General features: G+C 38.4%; 1 protein-coding gene across 1 annotated transcript in view; it reads right to left on the bottom strand.

The window, feature by feature from the left end:
- Positions 1–572: 572 nt before the first annotated feature.
- Positions 573–20,717, bottom strand: part of ERAP2 (endoplasmic reticulum aminopeptidase 2) — a 45,463-nt gene continuing 25,318 nt past the window's right edge. Inside the window, exons 14-19 of the mRNA XM_080680125.1 lie at positions 16,889–17,045; positions 16,225–16,409; positions 13,212–13,373; positions 12,573–12,713; positions 10,190–10,271; positions 573–1,754 (exon numbers count right to left, since the gene is read on the bottom strand). Of these exons, the coding sequence (XP_080536251.1) occupies positions 1,611–1,754; positions 10,190–10,271; positions 12,573–12,713; positions 13,212–13,373; positions 16,225–16,409; positions 16,889–17,045 (871 nt within the window). The 3' untranslated portion in view covers positions 573–1,610. The remainder of the gene's footprint in view (positions 1,755–10,189; positions 10,272–12,572; positions 12,714–13,211; positions 13,374–16,224; positions 16,410–16,888; positions 17,046–20,717) is intronic.

The following is a 20,717-nucleotide window of genomic DNA, read 5'->3' on the forward strand; positions in this document are numbered from 1 at the left end:
CCATGGCTGATGCCCACCATGTTCCACACACGCCCCGTGGTGGTCAGCACACATCATAGTGACCAGTTGTTCGATTGTTCGGTTGTTCCACTGTTCATTCTATTTGCATATTAGCCTTTTATTATATAGGATAAAGTATTGTACAAAATAAAGAACTTTGATTATTTATGGAAATGTTGATGGCACAGTTCTACCAAAACTCATATACATTTCACTACTTAATTTATATATTGTCACAGTGGGGAAAAAACAGTAGTCTTTACTCTTCCAATTTCCTTATGCAAAAGTTTGTATAATTCCAGCGGGATATCCCTAAGGTATTATACAGATATTGGTGGGACCCTAACCAGGTCAAATCTATAGTCAAGACGCTTCAAAGATTCCAAGAAATTATTTGAAAACAATCTTAACAAAACGTGTATTGGGTCATGCCCACGGTCCATCCAAACTGTATTCTGTCTCTGACTGAGAAAGGTCATAGACTTTATGATATCACTCCAAAAGGGGTTGGATAATACCCCAACTGACCCCTGGCCCATTACCCCAGCTTCCCTTAATAACCCAGACAAATTAATCATTGGTTCATTTATTAACAACTTTTTATAACTTATTTATACTTCAAACTGTTTCATATGTGGGATCATTAATTTATTACATGTACTGCCTGGATGTAGAGGGGTGTTTTCTTTATTCCAAATATCTTATTCAAACAATTAAGAGAAGCATTTAGAAAAGCATTTCAGAGATCAAGAGGTTCCCTTAAAACATGAAGAAATACTAAAATTGGGTTACAAAAAGATGATGCATTTAAATATTTACATTAAACCACTATTTAACCCAAATATACACAATATAATCTAATTCTTTCAAAAGATTTATAAATAATGCAACCATGTATGGATTAAAGTGGTGTGGTATAGTCTTTCTCTCCTGTACCACTGTGACTACAGATTTTACTTCCTTTCGAGATGACCTCAAAAGGTTATCCTTGAGGCTCTTCATGAATGTGAGGCTCGAGCCAAGAGGCCCTCCTGGCCTCCTGGATAAACTCTGACAACTAGTTTCTAATAATCTGAGATTTGGTGACAGAGCCTCTGTTATCCTGATATTTGCTTTATATTTGATTCAGATTTTCAATAAATGGTAATAATTAAACTACTCAGGCTAAGTTCAAGGACAGGGAGAGTGGGAGATAGCAGGATGCAAATGAAAGATTTATTTCATGGATTTGCTGTGTTTCCCTTAAACTGGTTGGGTAAACTCCAGGATACTAGGCGAGGTTAAAAAGCAGCAAAGTGGCAAAGGAGTGGCATAATGTGAGGCAATGTAGATAGTTTGTGCTGCAGCTAAACTATTACAGGTATATCTATATGTCTATATCTATATCTCCCCATATCTTCAGAAAAGTTTACTTTTAAAAGGGCTATGAACTGGCCTTACCCTACCTTCAATGCCATACACTGGTCCACTAGAGACCATAGCTTAGAGCAGGCAGCTGTGCCGGCTGATTTCTTGAGGCTTCTTAGACAAAATCTCTGGAACTCTGACTTGAGCTTTGCCAAAGTCAAGCAGATGTAATGTGCATTTGATGTGCTCTTTGTATTGACCGTTTAAGTCCTAGCCAGTAGCCAAGTCCTTAGAGTGGGAAGATTCTTCTCCAGCCACTTAATATTTTTGGATATGGTTTCCAGAACAATTTGAAAAATATCCAGATGTAATCCTTGAGCTTTAAGAGAGTCAAAGAACAGTTTCACCTAAAAAAAATAAGCAAGAAAAGAATTACTGACATGGTTAAAAAACACTTTCTCTTCCAAAGGGTTTCAAACAGCTTGCGAATTATACAGATACAGGTGCAAGCATTTCTCTGCCAATCTCTAAAAGGTTATTTTCTTCTCCTCCTCCTCGTCCTCCTCGTCCTCCTCCTCCTCCTCCTCCTCCTCCTCCTCCTCCTCCTCCTCCTCCTCCTCTTCTTCTTCTTCTTCTTCTTCTTCTTCTTCTTCTTCTTCTTGCATAGTTAGTACTTCACTTTATCTTCAAACAATAAATAAAGACAGGAATGATAAACCCCCATCTTACAAGTGAGCACACTGTGAGAAAAATGTTGTGATTAAGCCAAGTCATTGAGTTTGTAGTGACCTGGATTAAGTTCTAGAATTTTGAGTTTGCTTAAAGTGTAAATAAATTCAGAATTTATTGTGGAAAGAAGATGTAAAACACCAGAATGCTTTAAAAAAAGACAAGTAGAGAGAGAAGGAATAATGGCGGCGGAATAGACAGACGTGTTCCGAGCCTTGTCCCGGAGCAGAAAGAAAGAACAGCTGAGGGTCGCACAAGGAGTGTTTGTTGGCTGGTTGGGAGACAGCTGAATTCCAGAAGGAGGTGGGGGACTGCTAAACGGGGTTCCCCTGACCTGGCAGCACCAACTGAGGCTGGCTCCCCTCCCGGAGCTGCGAGGTTGGACGCGGAGTCTGCGCCATCTTGATCCGGAAAGTGGAGCTTATCGGAAGCCTGAGAATCCACAACTGCAGCACCCAAGGAACAGCTGCGAGCCCCAGAACAACGCTCCCCAACTGGCGCAAACACACGGGTTCAGAGGAGCTCTACACTCCACCACAGAAAGGTCAGATTTCGCCTGGGATAAGGTGAGGTCTCTGGTCCCAGCGGGAGAGAGGAACGCGCGTTTTGCGGGAGCTGGAGGACCAGGGAAGTCTGTGCCTAGAAAAATCCGTGGCTGTAGGGGCTGGCGTGATCTGTGATTGTGGAAAGGGGTCCTCAGAGCTGCTAAGAGAAGGGCACTCTAAAAAGCAACCCATTTTGATCTGAAGTGCAGGGACACCCTAAGAATTTCAGGCAGTCCAGACTTACGCGCAGCCCCTGCGTTCCCTGGGTGCCTGGGCTTATGCGCAGTCCCGGAGTTCGCACAACTGGGCTTTTACCTCTTGAAATTCTTGCTTCTGATTACTAAGCCCAATACATAGGATCACCCAGTTGGGGACACCCTGGGAGACTGCAGGGGAAAGTTGTTTTTCTGGAACCTGGGGATCTGAGCAGGGAGTGACCATCGGAGAGTCAGCTCTGAGGGAGCCCACTCCCACAAACCAGTAGCGAGTGCCACAGGGAAAGAAGGCTCTAACACTGCCTAGAGAGGCCATAGATAGACCCGGAAGTCAATCCAGAAACACTGCCACCCAGGGGCTGAATCACAAATTGACTCTTGTGTAATCAAAAATAAAGGAATACGAGAAATTAAGACACACCGCCTGCTTAAAATCAGGACTGGCTTACAACACCGAAGAGCAGTGGATCGCAGGGAACTGCAATACTGTCTGGACTGAGAAACAGGCGTGCCAAACAGAAAAACAGAGGAAGTGAATGACCTTCACTACTTCACATTTTATTTTTACCTTTTATTTTTTTATTTATTTTATTTTTTTTTATTTTTTTTATTTTCATTTTTTGCATCTTTTAATCAAGAAACTTTTTTTTCTTTTTTCATCACTTGATTTTACCTTTTTAATTATTACATTTTTATTTTCAATTCATATTATTACTACTGCTATTTTATCTTTTTTTTTTTTAAAGTGTCATTTTATTTTCTCTTCATTTTATTTTGGGATTAGGGTTCTACATTCTATTTTTATCTTTCCTTTAGCATCGTTTTACTCTATCTCAACTCTACCTTTAGGCCATCACTCTCTTCCTAACCTCCCCCTTTTCAGTGTCCTGTTTATCTTACCCTTTTACTGCTTTAGATTTTCCCTATTCTTTCTGTTTACCCCTTGTTAAAATTTCACCCTACTTACATATCTAATCTCCAATCCCCTGCTCCAAGTCCACATACACCTCTCCCTTCGCTGTCTGAGCTATCCATAAACTTGTCCTTCTCTCTGTCCTTTTGTTGTTGTTTGCTTGAATGTAGATTATATCGAATTTTTATGCTTTTTTGTGAGATTGTTTTGCTTATTCTTCTTTTGTTTATTTTTTTGTTTGTTTTGTGCTTCAGCTTTCCCTTGCCTCACTCCATATTAGCTGCTGTTGTAGTTTGTATTAATCCCCAGGCACTTGTTGCTGGCATTTGCTGGGATTAGTGATTGTTCTATTGGAGTTTTATCCCCAATATATATAGTCTGTTCCCCTTTCTCTCTTAGTCACTTTCTTGTCTCTCTTACTTTTTTTTTTCTCTTTACTTTCCCTTTTCCCAATTTCATTTTCACACTCCTTTTTTCTTTCTTTCTTTCTTTCTTTCTTTCTTTCTTTCTTTCTTTCTTTCTTTCTTTCTTTCTTTCTTTTTTCCTCTTCTTCTTTCTCTCCTATCACCTAATTTGCCTTTCTCTGGTGGTCACCTATATTGGAGGTTATTAATATCGTGAATACATTCCTGTTCAGTGCCTTGTGAGTTGTACCTGGTAGTGCTGTAGTTTGTGCCTTTAAATCAACCCAGGAGAGAGAGAACTACATAACCAGACACCCAGAGAAGAGAGACCATGGGGAGACAAAGAAGCAGCCCGCATATTAAAGAAAAGCAGGCATCACCAGAAAAGGAAGTAAACGAAATAGAGGCAAGCAACCTTCCAGAAAAAGAATTCAGAGAAATGGTCATAAGGTGGCTGAAAAGAATGGAAGACAAATTCAACAATATGAGCAAGAACCAAGAGGAAATGAAGAAGAACCAAGAAGAAATGAAAAATGACATCGCTGCTGTAAAGAACTCAATAGAAAGCATCAAGAGAAGACTAGAAGAAGCAGAGGACTGCATCAGTGAGCTAGAAGACAAGATGGAAAAAAATACCCAAGTAGAGCAACTTCTAGAAAAAAAAATTAAAAGGCAGGAGGAGAGTCTAAGGGAACTTTGGGACAACACGAAACAAAAAAACATCCGCATAATTGGGGTTCCAGAAGGAAAGGAAGCTGAGCAAGGAATAGAAAACCTCTTTGAAGAAATAATGACAGAAAATTTCCCTGATATAGGGAAGAAAAAACCCACACAAATCCAAGAAGCTCACAGAGTCCCAAGCAAAATGAACCCCAAAAGACCGACGCCAAGGCACATTATAATTAAATTGGCAAACACCAACGACAAAGTAAGAATCTTAAAAGCAGCAAGAGAGAGACAGAAAGTTACATACAAAGGAACCCCCATCAGACTAGCAACTGATTTCTCAACAGAAACTCATCAGGCCATAAGGGAATGGAATGAAATATACAAAGTCATGCAAAGGAAGGGTCTGAATCCAAGAATACTGTACCCAGCAAGGCTGTCAATCAAAATTGAAGGTGAAATCAGGAGCTTCACAGACAATAAAGGACTAAGGGAATTTATTACCACCAAACCAGCAATGCAAGAAATGCTAAAGGGTCTGCTATTAAAAAAAAAATAAAAAAAAGAAAGAAAGAAACAGGAAGCGAAGAAGTAACACAGGGGTAAAGAATAGGAATGGCGACAAATAAGCACCTATCAATAATAACTTTAAATGTAAATGGATTAAATGCCCCAATCAAAAGACATAGGGTAACGGATTGGATAAGAAAACACGACCCATATATCTGCTGTCTACAAGAAACCCACCTCAGAAAAAAAGACGCACACAGACTGAGGGTGAAGGGATGGAAAAAGGTTTTCCAGGCAAATGGAACTGGAAAAAAAGCTGGGGTAGCAATACTTATTTCTGACAAATTAGATCTCAAACTGAAGGACGTAACAAGAGATAAGGAAGGCCATTTCATAATACTAAAGGGAGCAATCCAACAAGAAGAAATAACTCTGGTAAACATATATGCACCCAATACAGGAGCACCCAAATACATAAAAAAACTCCTGGAGGATATCAAGGGAGAGATTGATAGCAATACAATCATAGTAGGAGACTTTAATACCCCACTATCACCATTGGACAAATCCTCTAAACAAAAAATCAGCAAAGAAACATCAATCCTAAATGACTCACTAGACCAGATGGAATTAATTGACATCTTCAGAACATTTCACCCCAAAGCCACAGAATATACATTCTTCTCAAGTGCACATGGGTCATTTTCAAAGATAGACCATATGTTGGGACATAGGCAAAGTCTCTTCAAATTCAAGAAGATAGAAATCATATCAAGCATCTTCTCAGACCACAGTGGCATAAAACTGGAAATCAACTACAATAAAAACAACCCAAAGAAATCAAACACATGGAGACTAAACAGCATGCTATTAAACCATGACTGGGTTACCAGAGAGATCAAAGAAGAAATAAAAAACATCATGACAACAAATGACAATGAAAACACTACAATCCAAAATCTATGGGACACAGCGAAAGCAGTCTTGAGAGGGAAGTTCATAGCTCTACAAGCCTACTGCAAAAAACAAGAAACAGGGGTAATAAATTACCTAACCCAACAACTCCAAGAGTTAGAAAAAGAGCAACAAGAAAAGCCCAGTGTAAGCAGAAGGAAGGAAATAATAAAGATCAGAGCACAGATAAACGACATAGAGACCAAAGAAACAATACAAAAGATCAAAAAACCAAGAGCTGGTTCTTTGAAAGGATAAACAAGATTGATGAACCTCTAGCCAGGCTCACCAAGAAGCAAAGAGAGAGGACCCAAATAAACAAGATCAGAAATGAAAGAGGTGAAATAACAACAGATCCCGCCGAAATACAAAGGATTGTTAAAAAATACTACGAACAACTCTATTCCAACAAACTGGACAACCTGGAGGAAATGGACATATTCCTAGTAAAATATAACCTTCCAAAACTCAATCAGGAAGAATCTAAACAGCTCAACATGCCAGTAACTATGGAAGAAATTGAAGCAGTCATCAAAGAGCTTCCGGCAAACAAAAGCCCGGGGCCAGATGGCTTCACAGGAGAGTTCTACCAAACATTCAAGGAAGAACTAAAACCTATCCTCCTCAGACTATTCCAAAAAATTCAAGAGGAAGGAACACTTTCAAGCTCCTTCTATGAAGCCAGCATCACCCTAATACCAAAACCAGATAAAGACAACACAATGAAGGAGAATTACAGGCCAATATCCCTCATGAATGTAGATGCCAAAATCCTCAATAAAATTCTAGCAAATAGGATCCAGCAGTACATCAGAAAGATCATACACCATGACCAAGTAGGGTTTATCCCAGGAATGCAAGGATGGTTCAATATCCGCAAATCAATAAATGTGATACATCACATAAACAAATTGAGAGATAAAAATCACATAGTCATATCAATTGATGCAGAAAAAGCATTTGACAAAATCCAACACCCTTTCTTGATAAAAACTCTCAACAAGGTGGGAATAGAAGGATCATACCTCAACATCATAAAAGCTATATATGATAAACCCACAGCTAACATCATACTCAATGGGCAAAAACTAAAACCATTTCCCCTAAGAACAGGAACAAGACAGGGATGCCCACTCTCACCACTCCTGTTTGACATAGTACTGGAAGTATTAGCCACTGCAATTAGACAAGAAGAAGAAATAAAAGGCATCCAAATTGGAAAAGAAGAAGTAAAGCTGTCCTTATTTGCAGATGACATGATATTGTACATAAAAAACCCGAAAGACTCCATCAAAAAACTAACAGACTTAATAAATGAATTCGGCAATGTAGCAGGATACAAAATTAACACCAAGAAATCTATGGCATTTCTATACACCAACAATGAACTTACAGAAAGAGAGACTAAAAAAGCAATCCCATTTTCCATCGCACCAAAAAAATTAAGATACTTAGGAATAAACCTAACCAAGGAGGTAAAAGACCTATATGCGGAAAACTACAGGACACTGAAAAAAGAGATAGAGGAAGATGTAAACAGATGGAAGAACATACCATGTTCATGGATTGGTAGAATCAACATCATTAAAATGTCCATACTACCCAAAGCAATCTATAGATTCAATGCACTCCCCATTAAAATACCAACGGCGTATTTCACAGACCTAGAAAGAACTCTCCAAAAATTCATCTGGAATAAAAAAAGACCCCGAATAGCCACAGCAATCCTGAGAAAGAAGAATAAAGTAGGAGGGATCTCAATACCAGATTTCAAGCTGTATTACAAAGCCACTGTCATCAAAACAGCCTGGTACTGGCACAAGAACAGACATATAGATCAATGGAACAGAATAGAGAATCCAGATATCGACCCAAACCAATATGCGCATTTAATATTTGACAAAGGAGGCATGAGCATACAATGGAGTCAAGACAGTCTCTTTAATAAATGGTGTTGGGAAAATTGGACAGATACATGCAAAAAAATGAAACTAGATCACCAACTTACACCATACACAAAAATAAACTCAAAATGGGTACAGGACTTAAATATAAGACGGGAAACCATAAAAATTCTAGAGGAATCCACAGGCAGCAAAATCTCAGACATATGCCAAAAGAACTTTTTCAGTGATACTGCCCCTAGGGCAATGGAAGCCAAACAGAAAATAAACAAATGGGACTACATCAAAATAAAAAGCTTTTGCACAGCAAAAGAAACCATCAACAAAACAACAAGAAACCCCACTGTATGGGAGAACATATTTGCAAATGGTATCACTGATAAAGGTTTAATTTCCAACATCTACAGGCAGCTTATACAACTTAATAAAAGGAAGATAAATGATCCAATAAAAAAATGGGCAACGGACCTAAATAGAAGCTTTTCGAAAGAAGACAGAAGGAAGGCCAAGAGACACATGAAAACATGCTCAAAGTCACTAATTATCCGAGAGATGCAAATCAAAACAACAATGCGATACCATCTCACACCTGTCAGAATGGCTATCATCAACAAATCAACAAACGACAAGTGTTGGCGAGGATGCGGAGAAAAAGGAACCCTCGTGCACTGCTGGTGGGAATGCAGACTGGTGCAGCCACTGTGGAGAACAGTATGGAGTTTCCTCAAAAAACTGAAAATGGAACTCCCATTTGACCCAGTAATCCCACTCCTAGGAATATATCCTAAGAAACCAGAAACACCAATCAGAAAGGATATATGCACCCCTATGTTCATAGCAGCACAATTTACAATAGCTAAGATTTGGAAACAGCCTAGGTGCCCATCAGCAGATGACTGGATCAGAAAACTATGGTACATCTACACAATGGAATACTATGCTGCCGTAAAAAAGAAGGAATTACTACCATTTGTAGGCACTTGGATGGAATTAGAGAACATTATGCTAAGTGAAATAAGCCAGTCAATGAAAGAAAAATACCACATGATCCCACTCATTTGGGGATAATGAAAAACATTATAAACTGATGAACAAAAAGATAGTTACAGAGGCAGTAAAGCATCAAACAGACTGTCAAATTACAGTGGTAAGGTTAGGGAGAGGTGGGGGAAATAAGAGATCAACTGAAGGACTTGTTTGCATGCATATAAGAGTAACCAACGGATGCAAAACATTGGGGGGTGAGGGCATGTATGGGAGTGGGGTGGGGGTGGGGGGCAATGGTAAGATATGTACACAATAATACCTTAATAAAAATTTGAAAAAAAAAAAAGACAAGTAGAATTACCAACAATAGGAGTTGTTAAAAATCTTTAAGAACTCTTTCAATCTTCAATATAATCATTCATGATGATGCAATAATGAGCAAAATAACACAAAAGGACTCATCTCTCAAGGGTAATTTTCATTTCAAACGCTATGTATTTTAAAAGGTTCTAGTCCTTTGCCTTCCATTTACTTGCTACATAACATTGGAAAAATAAATTATTTTCTTTTCATAAAATGAGAACTTCAAACAAGATTGCACCTGTTGGCTTTCAACTCCACCACTTGAACATTTATTTTTAAACTAGAGGCCTGGTGCATGGATTCATGCACGAGTTGGGTCCCTTGGCCTGGCCTGTGGGGATCAGGCCAAAACTGGCTCTCCGACATCCCCTGAGGGGTACCGGATTGCAAGAGGGCACAAGCCAGGCTAAGGGACCCCACTGGTGCATGATCAGGACCAGGGAGGGACCACGGTAGGGCTCCAGGCATGTCCGGCCCCTTTTGCCCAGTCTGGATCTGCTGGACCCCAGCAGCAAGCTAACCTACTGGTCAGAGCGTCTGCCCCCTGGTGGTCAGTGCATGTCATAGCGACTGGTCAAACAGTCAAATGGTCAGAGGGGCAATTAGCATATTAGACTTCTATATATATAGATTGGTAGCAATAGTCACAAACCTCTTGTAACTCATCCTTGGAAGAAAAGTGAGAGGTTGTGCCAGAGATGATTATTCTCACATCAAATGAGCCCAAGCCAAATCTGAAAATAAAAGGAAATTTAAGTAATAGAAATACTGGCCTTATGTTTATTATATCATATACTTTTTAAATGTATAACATTAATAGCTATATGATAAGCTTGTATACTTACAATAGGCAGTATTAATTACCATAAGAATAACTGATATTCACCCAGTAAAACCCCCAAGGTATAAATATTAAATTTGACCATAAAATTAAAATGTAGATAAGGCTGTCCTGGACAGTTGTAGCTCAGTTGGCTGGAGTGCTGTCTGCATACCGAAAGGTATCGGGTTCAATTGCTGGTTGGGGTACATACCCAGGTTGCCAATTCCCCAGTGTGTGTGGGGGGGGGCGGGGGGGGCAGAAGGGGTGGGCATGTAGGAAACAACTGACAGATGTTTCACTCTCATATCAATGTTTCTCTGTCTCTCTCTCCCCCTCTCCCTTTATCTCTCTCTAAAATCAATAAAAATTTGTTTTAATGTAGATAAAGCTATTTTAGGAAATATGACTATCATATTCAGCAATGTTTATATTTAAATTTATGTTTATGTTTAAAGCAGCATTCTCTACATTTTCTTTTTTCTTTTTCTTTTTTGGCTATGCACCCCATCAGTAAAGGTTCTTGGACCAATAACTTCCCAAATTACATTTTATATATGAATTAGATGCACCAAAGGCCAAATAAATAAATAAATAAATAAAATGTAAATGGCATAATAAATAATATATGTGGTAATATTTTCTTCTTGCACTCCAATGTATTATCTTACTCACTTCCCAGCCCATTTTGGATACCACTGTGCTTAAACCTTGTATTTATTAGGGCAATGTTACTTGGTTGAGCTCTCATTTGTAGCCAGACTGCATCCTTCACCTAGGCAGGGGTCCTCAAACTACGGCCCGCGGGCCCCATGCGGCCCGCCGAGGACATTTATCCGGCCCGCTGGGTGCCGCTGCCTGTCCTGCTTAGCAGCCGACTCGTCCCGGGCCCGCAGTGCACATAGGAATTTGTTCATAGTTTTTTTTTTTAAACTATAGTCCGGCCCTCCAACGGTCTGAGGGACAGTGAACTGGCCCCCAGTTTAAAAAGTTTGAGGACCCCTGAGTCCTAGTGTCTTATACAGAGAATTCATACCACAGGTCAAAGGGATTCATGCTGGAAAGCAGAGCACAGATACATCTAAGAAATGGTTCCAAGTCTAGGCTCTGCACATGGTCAGACAGGGGGATAATTTCCAGTTACAAAGGAAATCTACAGCATTGCAGAAAAAGTCTGATCATTTCAGGAGGGAACCGACAGTCATGTGAACAACCAAACCAATGGTTTCAGTAGGGTTTTTAAGGAAACACCTTTTTTTTTTTTTAACAGCAGTTTCTAACTGTTTGGTTTCAGGTGAATGTCACCCCCTCCCTTGAAGGTCTGGGAGAAGGATGTAAAATGGGCTCTTTGCTTACACAAAGCTGTCTGTGAGGACTCTGAATCTTTTACGGCTAAGAAATAACAAATAAGAGGAACTGGGGATAACTGACATCAGAGATGCTAACTGACACTGTTTATCTTAAAACAGAAAATTCCTCAGCTCTTTCATACAAAGTATTTTCCATACAGTATTTCATAAGTGACATTTTGGATGTGGGTGAGGAAATGGCTGAGCACCTTAGCAGGGGGTTTATTGTGAGAGAAGGCAATGCCATTCTGTACATTCCAATGAAATGTAATTATTATTGTGCATCCCCCACCACCACCCCTGAGGATATGTTAGGCTCAGGAGCATACTGGAGTGAGCTCCGGTTCTCCCAAAAGTTGAAACCCCAGAATAGACACAGAACCAATCCAAAACACTTCTAATCAGATTTCTTTCAGCCATTCTACATTCCCTGCTGCTCCACCTTTACAGGTAAACTGAGGGTGGGGATTAGCTCTCATCAAAATTCCCCCAGAACAAAAAGCAAGCCAAATATGTGTGATGCACTATATATAGATTCACTGAAGTCCTCTGGGCTGGTGAGACAGCCAGGAGTTGGGGGATGAGGCTGATGACTGGATTTAACTCAACTAGTATTTGCTTCCAGCATTTCTTTGCCTGGGATGAATAAGAGAAATCTGTTTCCCACTCCCTTATGCTCATTCTTCTCCCTTACACCTGGACAGAGTAATTTGTGCTAGTTAGTTTTAAACCCAGTAGACTTCACTGAACCATTTGTGTGAAATGGTATCATTTATATGCTTTGGGGGACACTTGATTACAATTGGTGTTAGGCAACTGAGACAGCTGGGTGAAAGAACACACAATGGAGATAAGCCAATACCAACTTTTTTAGGAGATGGGTCCAATTTTCTCTTACAAAATTCCAGGCTAATTGCTGTCCCTTTGGACGTCTAGCAATTGCATGAAGAAGAGATGCCAAGTCCTGTGTCTTGATAATCTTTCCTTTCATTCCTAGTTCAATTAATCTGAAGAAATAAAAACCACATGAATTTTCATGGCAGGTGTTATGTAATGATAATTAACTCACACTACCAATATATTGAAAGAATAGGAGAGAAAGAGGCATGATAAAATATAATTGACCAAAAAAGTAATAAATTCTCTACTGGCTAACATTTTTAATGTTCTAGTTAAACTTTTACTTTTTTCTAGCAGTAATTTTATTCACTTATTATTTCAAATAACTTTGATAAGATTAAAGTATCTTATATACATGAATGTAGTTTTGCAATAATTTTCCTCCAAGGTTCTGTAAGTAAAACTAAGCCATTTTTCTAGTATCAATCACATGTTTAATAACTACATTTTGCTATTTACATTTTGACAATATGTTTTTTTAAGTCAAAGCAATTCAAATCCTGACTTAATTAACATGCCTTTGAAATTGGTGGCTAAAATTTTAGTGACTTCACTAAGTTTGTATCAGTTTACTTTTAACCACTTAGTTAAAGTAATGCACTTACCTCATTAACTTTTCCTGGTGTTTGCTGGTTGACAATGCATACAGAATTTTGTTTTTTTCAGCACCTGACATTGACAGTTCATATTGCTCCAAAAGATAATTCCATCCTGCTGTTGTCTGAGCACCCACGGAATACACAATCTTTAAAATATCTGTTGGAATACTGCAATATTAAGCACAAAAGTAAGGAAAAAAGTTTAATGAAAGAAAAATTATTTTTTCTTATTATGATTTAAAATTGCTATAACAGAATCACCCCTGACTTATTTCCAGTAACTAGCATACTAAACCTTTTTTTCTGCTAAACTTTTATAAAATTATTTTATGTAACTTTACTTTGCAGATTATTTGTGTGTTTTCCTAATGATGATAAATGTTAGCAGGAAAAGTAATCATAAAATTTTAACCTGCACAGAGGAATGAATAAATTAAAGAGGTGATTTCTGAAATATAAGAGCACTGGTTTATACAGAATTCTGTCATTAAATAACCTGTATTGGTGCTATATAATTTTTATTAAAATGATTACTTGCTGCTTTGAAGTCACATTAAGAGTGTATTCTAATAGGCCTATCTGGGGGTCATTTTACAATTCTGTAAAAGTGATCAGATGCAATAATATTATTTTCTATCCACCTAAAGAAGACACTACACTTTTCGGGTTTTATTATCCTATAGGATATTAACTAGTTTTAACTTTAATTCATTCTATAATTTTTAATTCCAAAAATAGTTAGATCAATAATATCTGATATTCATAGTAATGGCTTGGAAAAACCACAACACAGAGATATTGGGATGAGGCTAGAAATTTGCATTTATCACAGCAACCATATAGTAGGGATTGCACTAGTCTTTGTACACTTTATATAACTGTCAAAGCTACCCAGTGAGATGGTTATCCTAATTTTTAAAAAGTGGAAATAATGTTAGAAAGGTTAAATAACTTGCTCAAAGGTGACAGGACTAGCTATTTTGGAGATAGGTTTTAAACCTGTGATTCTAATGCTTGTGGAATTTCCACTAGACATACTTAAATATCCCAAGGACCATTTGAATCATAAAACCAAGACTAAGTAATTAAATTCTAATCCACATTGCTATGATTTTAGTGTACTTGTCTGTATAATTTTATGAAAATTGGTAATGAATACATTTTAAGTTCCTTGTAGATAGAACACATAGTAGTTTTGTCCACTACTCTACCCTTAACACTTACAGCAGTGCCTGGCACATAAGTGAAATGCAAAGTATTATATTTTTAATTCATGAATGAATAAAGTAATTAATTAAGTAATCAATCTATGTAAGGAATTCTTCATTAGGATTAATACTAATGGTCTTAAAGTTTAGCAAAAAAAAAAAAAGACAAAACACCCACAATATTTAATTATGTGTTCTTGATTATAAGCATAAATAAGCTTTACCCAGAATATTTTCACAGGCATAGATAGCATCCTACTCAACACGTGGAACCATCATATCTAGTGTACATGGGTTACTGCGGGGGAGGTCACCCCTCTAATACCTAGCATAAACACAATAGTAAATAGTATTCTATTATGTTATGGGGCAGCAAGATGTTTACATTTTAGCCTTACTCATAACAACCAATCAAAAAGAAGATAAAAATAGAGCTAAAGATTTTTAGGAGTAAATCATAAAGAGCAGTAAAGTCCCAAAAGAAGAAAACTGGAATTGCCTTTTTTTTTTTTTTTTTTTTTAAGGAATAATTTGCCCAGCCGGCTTGGCTCAGTGGTTGTGTATTGACCTATGAACCAGGAGGTAATGGTTCGATTCCTGGTCAGAGCACATGCCCAGGTTGCAGGCTCGATCTCCAGTGTGGGGCATGAAGGAGGCAGCCAATCAATGATTTTCTCTCATCATTGATGTTTCTATCTCTCTCTCCCTCTCCCTTCCTTTCTTAAAAAGAAATATTTCAAAAACTTGCTGAGATTTAGTTACATGGAGAAAAGTTATGATAGCATATCATAGCAATTTTACACAGGAAAAATTGACATCATTTCATAACATGGTACTAAAATGGTGAATTTTTTCTTCTATTTAAAAAAATGAAACTTCTTTAATTTACATAAAGATTTGATTTCTCAAAACATCCAACTCCAGGGTCAGAGTTTTAACAATAACAATATAAAATCATGTGTTGGTCAGAAATCAAGGCTTACATTGAAATGATCGCAGGCAGAGTCTGTTAGTGCCTATGAGTTGCAGACACATAATTGAAGTGCAATATAATCCACTTGATCACGGGACATCTTTCTCATTTCTACTAATCATGAAATTAATTTTGCTACCATGTACATTCTTTAAATGGCTCAACTCATTAGTTTCCCATCAAAGTGGGAACTTGGGGCCAAGGCTTGGTCTGTGGTATTGGTTAATGAGGAAGTAAACACATTTTTTTAAAAAGGCACTTCCCCCCCTTTTCTTTCACAAGTTTCCTCAAATGATCACTGAGGTTTTAATTGCATATACATTTTACATTGCTTTTTATCTTTAAAAGGCATCATTTTTGGAGATGGGTGTCCCTCTGCTCCCACAGTCTGGCTATCTTTCTGGTACCATGTCAATGTTTATTTAGCTCTCCCCTATAGAGACTTAAACCTCACTTTCTACAAAATCTATTGAGCACTTACTATGTGAGAGCATGAAACAAGAGTATATAATTCCCAGCATGTTTTTTTCTACCTTTACTAAAAGGTTTTAGCTCTCTTGTCCTGCATGATCAAAGAATTTTACATTAGTGGAAGGAACAACCTGGCTCGGCTGGCATGGCTCAGTAGTTGAGCATTGACCTATGAACCAGGAGGTCATGGTTAGGTTCCCAGTCAGGGCACATGCCTGGGTTGTGAGCTCAATGCCCAGAGTGGGGGCTTGATTCTCTTTCATTATTGATGTGTCTCTCTCTCCCTCTCCTTTCCTCTCTGAAATCAATAACAAAGTATTTTTTTTAAGTGGAAGAAACAAAGAATAGGACAGAAGTCTAGATCTACTTTAATTTCCCACTGGATTCCATCCACTGAGAGAAGAGGTCAGTTGCCTTCTGAATGCAAGGAGCATGGTTCAGGTCACAGGCCAGCTTCAACAGGGTGGAGCGGAGCATCCTGTCCCAGACGGAGCCCTCATCGCTCCAGCTTTGCATGTCAATCACTGGCTTGAAATACCGGAGAAGGTAATGCTGCAGAAAGCACAGGATGGTTTACAGGGAGGCTAAATTTAGTTCTTAACACAGCTCTGACCCATCTAAAGGCTCAACGCTAAACTATCTGCATGAACCTTTCCCAAAACACAGAACTACTTAAATTTCTCTTCTCTTTTTTTCTGGCTCCAACCCACCATGCTTAAGAAACAAAGGTAGTTTCTCCATTAAAAATATGATTTAATTTCCTCTTTGAGAGGGACCTATCAACTGATATAAGATAAAATCACCTTAGGAGGGATGTTTTGCTCATGATCCTGGTACGGCTCTTAGAATGGTGATAACAAGAAAGAAGGGGCATCCACCCATTAGGTACTGTGGTGATAATTGTGCTATCAGCCAGTATCCTCAGCTTCTCAAAAATTTAACCCCAAGAGTCCACACAAAACAGACCCAGTCTCACTGATCCTCCAGACACTGTGTATTTACTTAATGAATTTTCCGAACGTAATACAAACCTTGAGGTTTTCAGTGACATCTGAGATATTCCGTCTGTCCGTCATGTGGTAAAACAATTCTAAGTATCCCAGACCTTTGAGCAATGCAAGGCTGCTTGTTTCATGTTGGAGATAGCGGGTCAGGTCGAGAGCTTTGTCTAGGGTCAACCTTCCTGCACTGAGGAATAAAACAAATGTCGGTGGTTTGTGTATATCTTTCAGTTCTTAATATTAACTATGATATAGAGAGCCATAACAGAAGTTCATTATAGCCAGTCCATTTGGTTTAAATCCTAGCTGTGCCACTCACTAGCTGTGTGATCTTGGAAAAATTACCTAACCTCTCTGGGATTCAATTGCCTTCCTTATACAATGGGGAAACTGAAACTAGAAAGAAATGAAATGAAAGAGAACCAACTTCTGTTGTGACTTCACTCTTCTGACACGCCGCTTTAAACAAACTAAGGGAAAGCTTCCCCAAATTTTTGTCTGAAGACAGAGGGCTGGACCATATGGTCTGCTGTATTTTACAAAACACAGATCCACATAATGCCATTATTCCTTTTCACATGTGTAAGCATCATAATCCAGAGTGCAGTTGACACCCTTGAGTATCAGCAACAAAAGAAACTGGCTATTATTTTCTATGATCACAGTTTTATAAAGAATGTTTAACACATAAAAATTACTTTATATTAATCCTGGGGTTTTTTTGGCCAAGACTACTTTATTTTTCACTAAGACAAATACCATTATTAGAAAACTTTATATATGCCTACATTAAAAAAAACTTTAATCTTAATATTCATTTAAAAGAGATTCCTTTTCTTTTTATATGTAATCTATCTATATAAAAGCCTAAGTGACCATTGCGACCGAACGAGCAGAACGACCGGAAAGACCAGTCGACCAGTCTCTATGATGTGCACTGACCACCAAGGGGCAGATGCTCAATGCAGGAGCTTCCCCCTGGTGGTCAGTGTGCTCCCACAGCCAACCTCCTGAAGCCAGCCAACCTCCGCGTTCCCTCCCCGCGGCCGGCAGGCCCCCATCGTCCCCTGGAGCTAAATCATTCGTAGATGATCTGCTTCTGGGTCAGGGTTTCGTACATAGCAGAGCAGCTCCTGCGCTGCAATCTATTCAAAGTCAGCCCTCAACACAAGGGTTTGTCTCGCTCCCATCCTCTCCCTTCCCCAGGGGCTGCCCACCCGCCGTGGTGGCAGCAAGGCAGCAAGGGAAGGAGGAGAGGGGGAGCAGGGGAACTGTGCGGTGCTGGGGCGGCATCCGGCCTTAGTTCCTTCTGCGCCCAGCCCTGAGTCCATCGCCTCTTCTCCCGGGCTGGTACAGGGAACTGGGGGTGGGTGGCGGCAGATGCAGCCCCTTTCCCAGGGGTCTGAGGGCCAGCTCCCTCCTTGGAGCCACCCGCCAACCTCCCACGGTCCCTCCCCCGACCCCCGCATGCATGAATTCATGCACCGGGCTTCTAGTTGTTTAATAAAAATCCAGCTCCTCATCACCTGCACAAAACGTTATCTGAATGTTTTTTTTTACCTTAAAGATGAAACACATGCATAAGCATACACTTCAACCCAACAGGAAAAATCTATATCTACTTAATTGTATATAGTTTCAGCTAAATGGTATCTTTGTGGAAATACAACCATATTCTTATGGAAGCAATTTGGGGCTCTTTTTTTTTTTTTTTTAAAGGTGTGGGGCTAAGAGAAAAAAATAGTTTTTCTGTAAGGAAATTAAAGTTGTCATTTTAATTCCACTCAACTCAGATGAGATCAAAGTCTTAAATTATGTTTATAAAGTATGAAAATCCATTTAAAATACATATCTATTCGTGGTCCAAATTTTGTCTCCAAACTAAAAGTGATCACTGATTACTTCCTTTAACTCTTAAATAGATATTTCATAGAATAGGGAAGGAAGAGATATATATTACCAAGGGAGTCTAGCAAGTAAAAATGTTTAGACTTATTATGAGAGTTTTAAATTGTCTCCTTATACAATTAATTTTATTATTATAAAAGTAATATAAACAAATTACAAAATAATTGGAAATTAGTGAAGAGGGGGGAAATACTTATAATTTCACTATCCTACACATTTACTAATAGCACTGGAATATATCCTTCTGGTTTTGTGTTTGTTTGTTTTTCCCTCCACGTTTAGCTTATTTTTTTCCATGTAGTTAAAAACATAACAATACACAAACACATATTTTAAATGCATTTTTTTTTCAACTTCACATTATTTGAAATGCATTTTTCTATGCTGTCACCTCCTCTTCCTATTCAACACATGATCTTTTAGACAAGGTGTATTATGTAATACTAATAATGCTAACAGCTGACATTTATTGGGCAGGTACTATGCTTGGTGTTTTATCTGCCTTATTGTATGCAATCTTCAAAACACCTCAGCAGTAAATATTATTACTTAGATCTGGAGTTTAAAGACTAGGAATGTTGTAAAGACTAGAAAATTTAGGCTTAAAACAGTTAAATTACTTGCCCATGTTAAACAATAAGTGAGGAGGTAGTACTTGAATTCATCTATTTTAAACCACAATTTGTTCTCTTAATTAACTTCATTAACATGTTCATTTAGTGAAGAAAGGTAATTGCTTTTCCATGGATACATCAGTAACTGTAGTGTTCTTTCTGCTAAATTTAGTCTACCCAAACATCTATAGGTTAGAAACAGCAAAAAAGACTTGGCTACTAATGGAAAGATTGGCCTTCATTTGCTGAATTGTCAATATTTTTCATCCTTTCTAGTCTTAAATTTTTAATCTACTTTTATGCAATCTGTGAGTCTCTCCTTTGAGCAGACAAACCTTCAACTAACAAGAAATAGCCTACTAGTCTGTTATGCATCTACTCAAATGAAGGATGGTGCTTTCTTCTAATCCTAGCCTTCGATGTGCTATGATGCTGTGATGTTCCTGAGACCCATGGGGCTGAGGATTGAACTCTCAATCCTTTCCATTTTCTAACTTAGGAGATCAGTTGTATGGAGGAGAAGCTTTGTCTGAGAAATGTCCTGCTGGTTGTTTTTACTCAAGTTGACCTAAATAAACATCTGAAAGGAAATAATATGTCACACAATAAAATGAGTAATTCTCAGAATAGGAAAAGTTACAATGCACAATACTTCACCTGATCCCTACATTTTTTCTTGGCCATCTTATGATCTGATTCTTCCTACATATTATTCATTGAGGATAAATGGGAAAGGAAAGGAAATACTTTGTCTTTCCAGGAAAGTCTAAAGAGAAATAAACATAAGAAGCCAATTCTTCCTTCATTTCCCTTCCAATTTTACATTGATTTCTCTAATGTGGGCACAGTAATGAATGGATTATTATTGTACTACACTAAAATCTCATTTAAAATTGTAAAGGTTAAGACTATATTTATACTTTTTGTCCAGCAGATTACATAGGTATTTTGTGAAACAGCAAGCAACTAGCATAAACAAATTTTAAATCTGGGGTTAAAAGCGTAAGTGCCTAGAGGTTTCACCCTACTAGTAAGTGAATGAATCAAGCCATTCATGTGCACTGTCTGGGACTTGGGCATATGGAAGAGTGCAGGCCTGGCCTACAGGGGATCTTCCCACTGCACCCTCCTCTATGATTGCCCTGTGAGAATGAAGGTCCAAAGTTGCCAAATCTTCTCATTTTTAAAGAGATTCCAGAAGTCAGGATTTTTATATGAAATTCTTCACATTTTAAAATATTGGATTAAACATCTAAGCTTGTGTGTGCCAAAATACCTTATCAGTGGGTAGGCTTTGGCCTAATGGCCAGTATTTGGCTTCTGTTCAGGTCCATATC

This window comes from Plecotus auritus, assembly GCF_963455305.1.
Source record: "Plecotus auritus genome assembly, chromosome: 7".
Lineage (NCBI taxonomy): Eukaryota > Metazoa > Chordata > Mammalia > Chiroptera > Vespertilionidae > Plecotus > Plecotus auritus.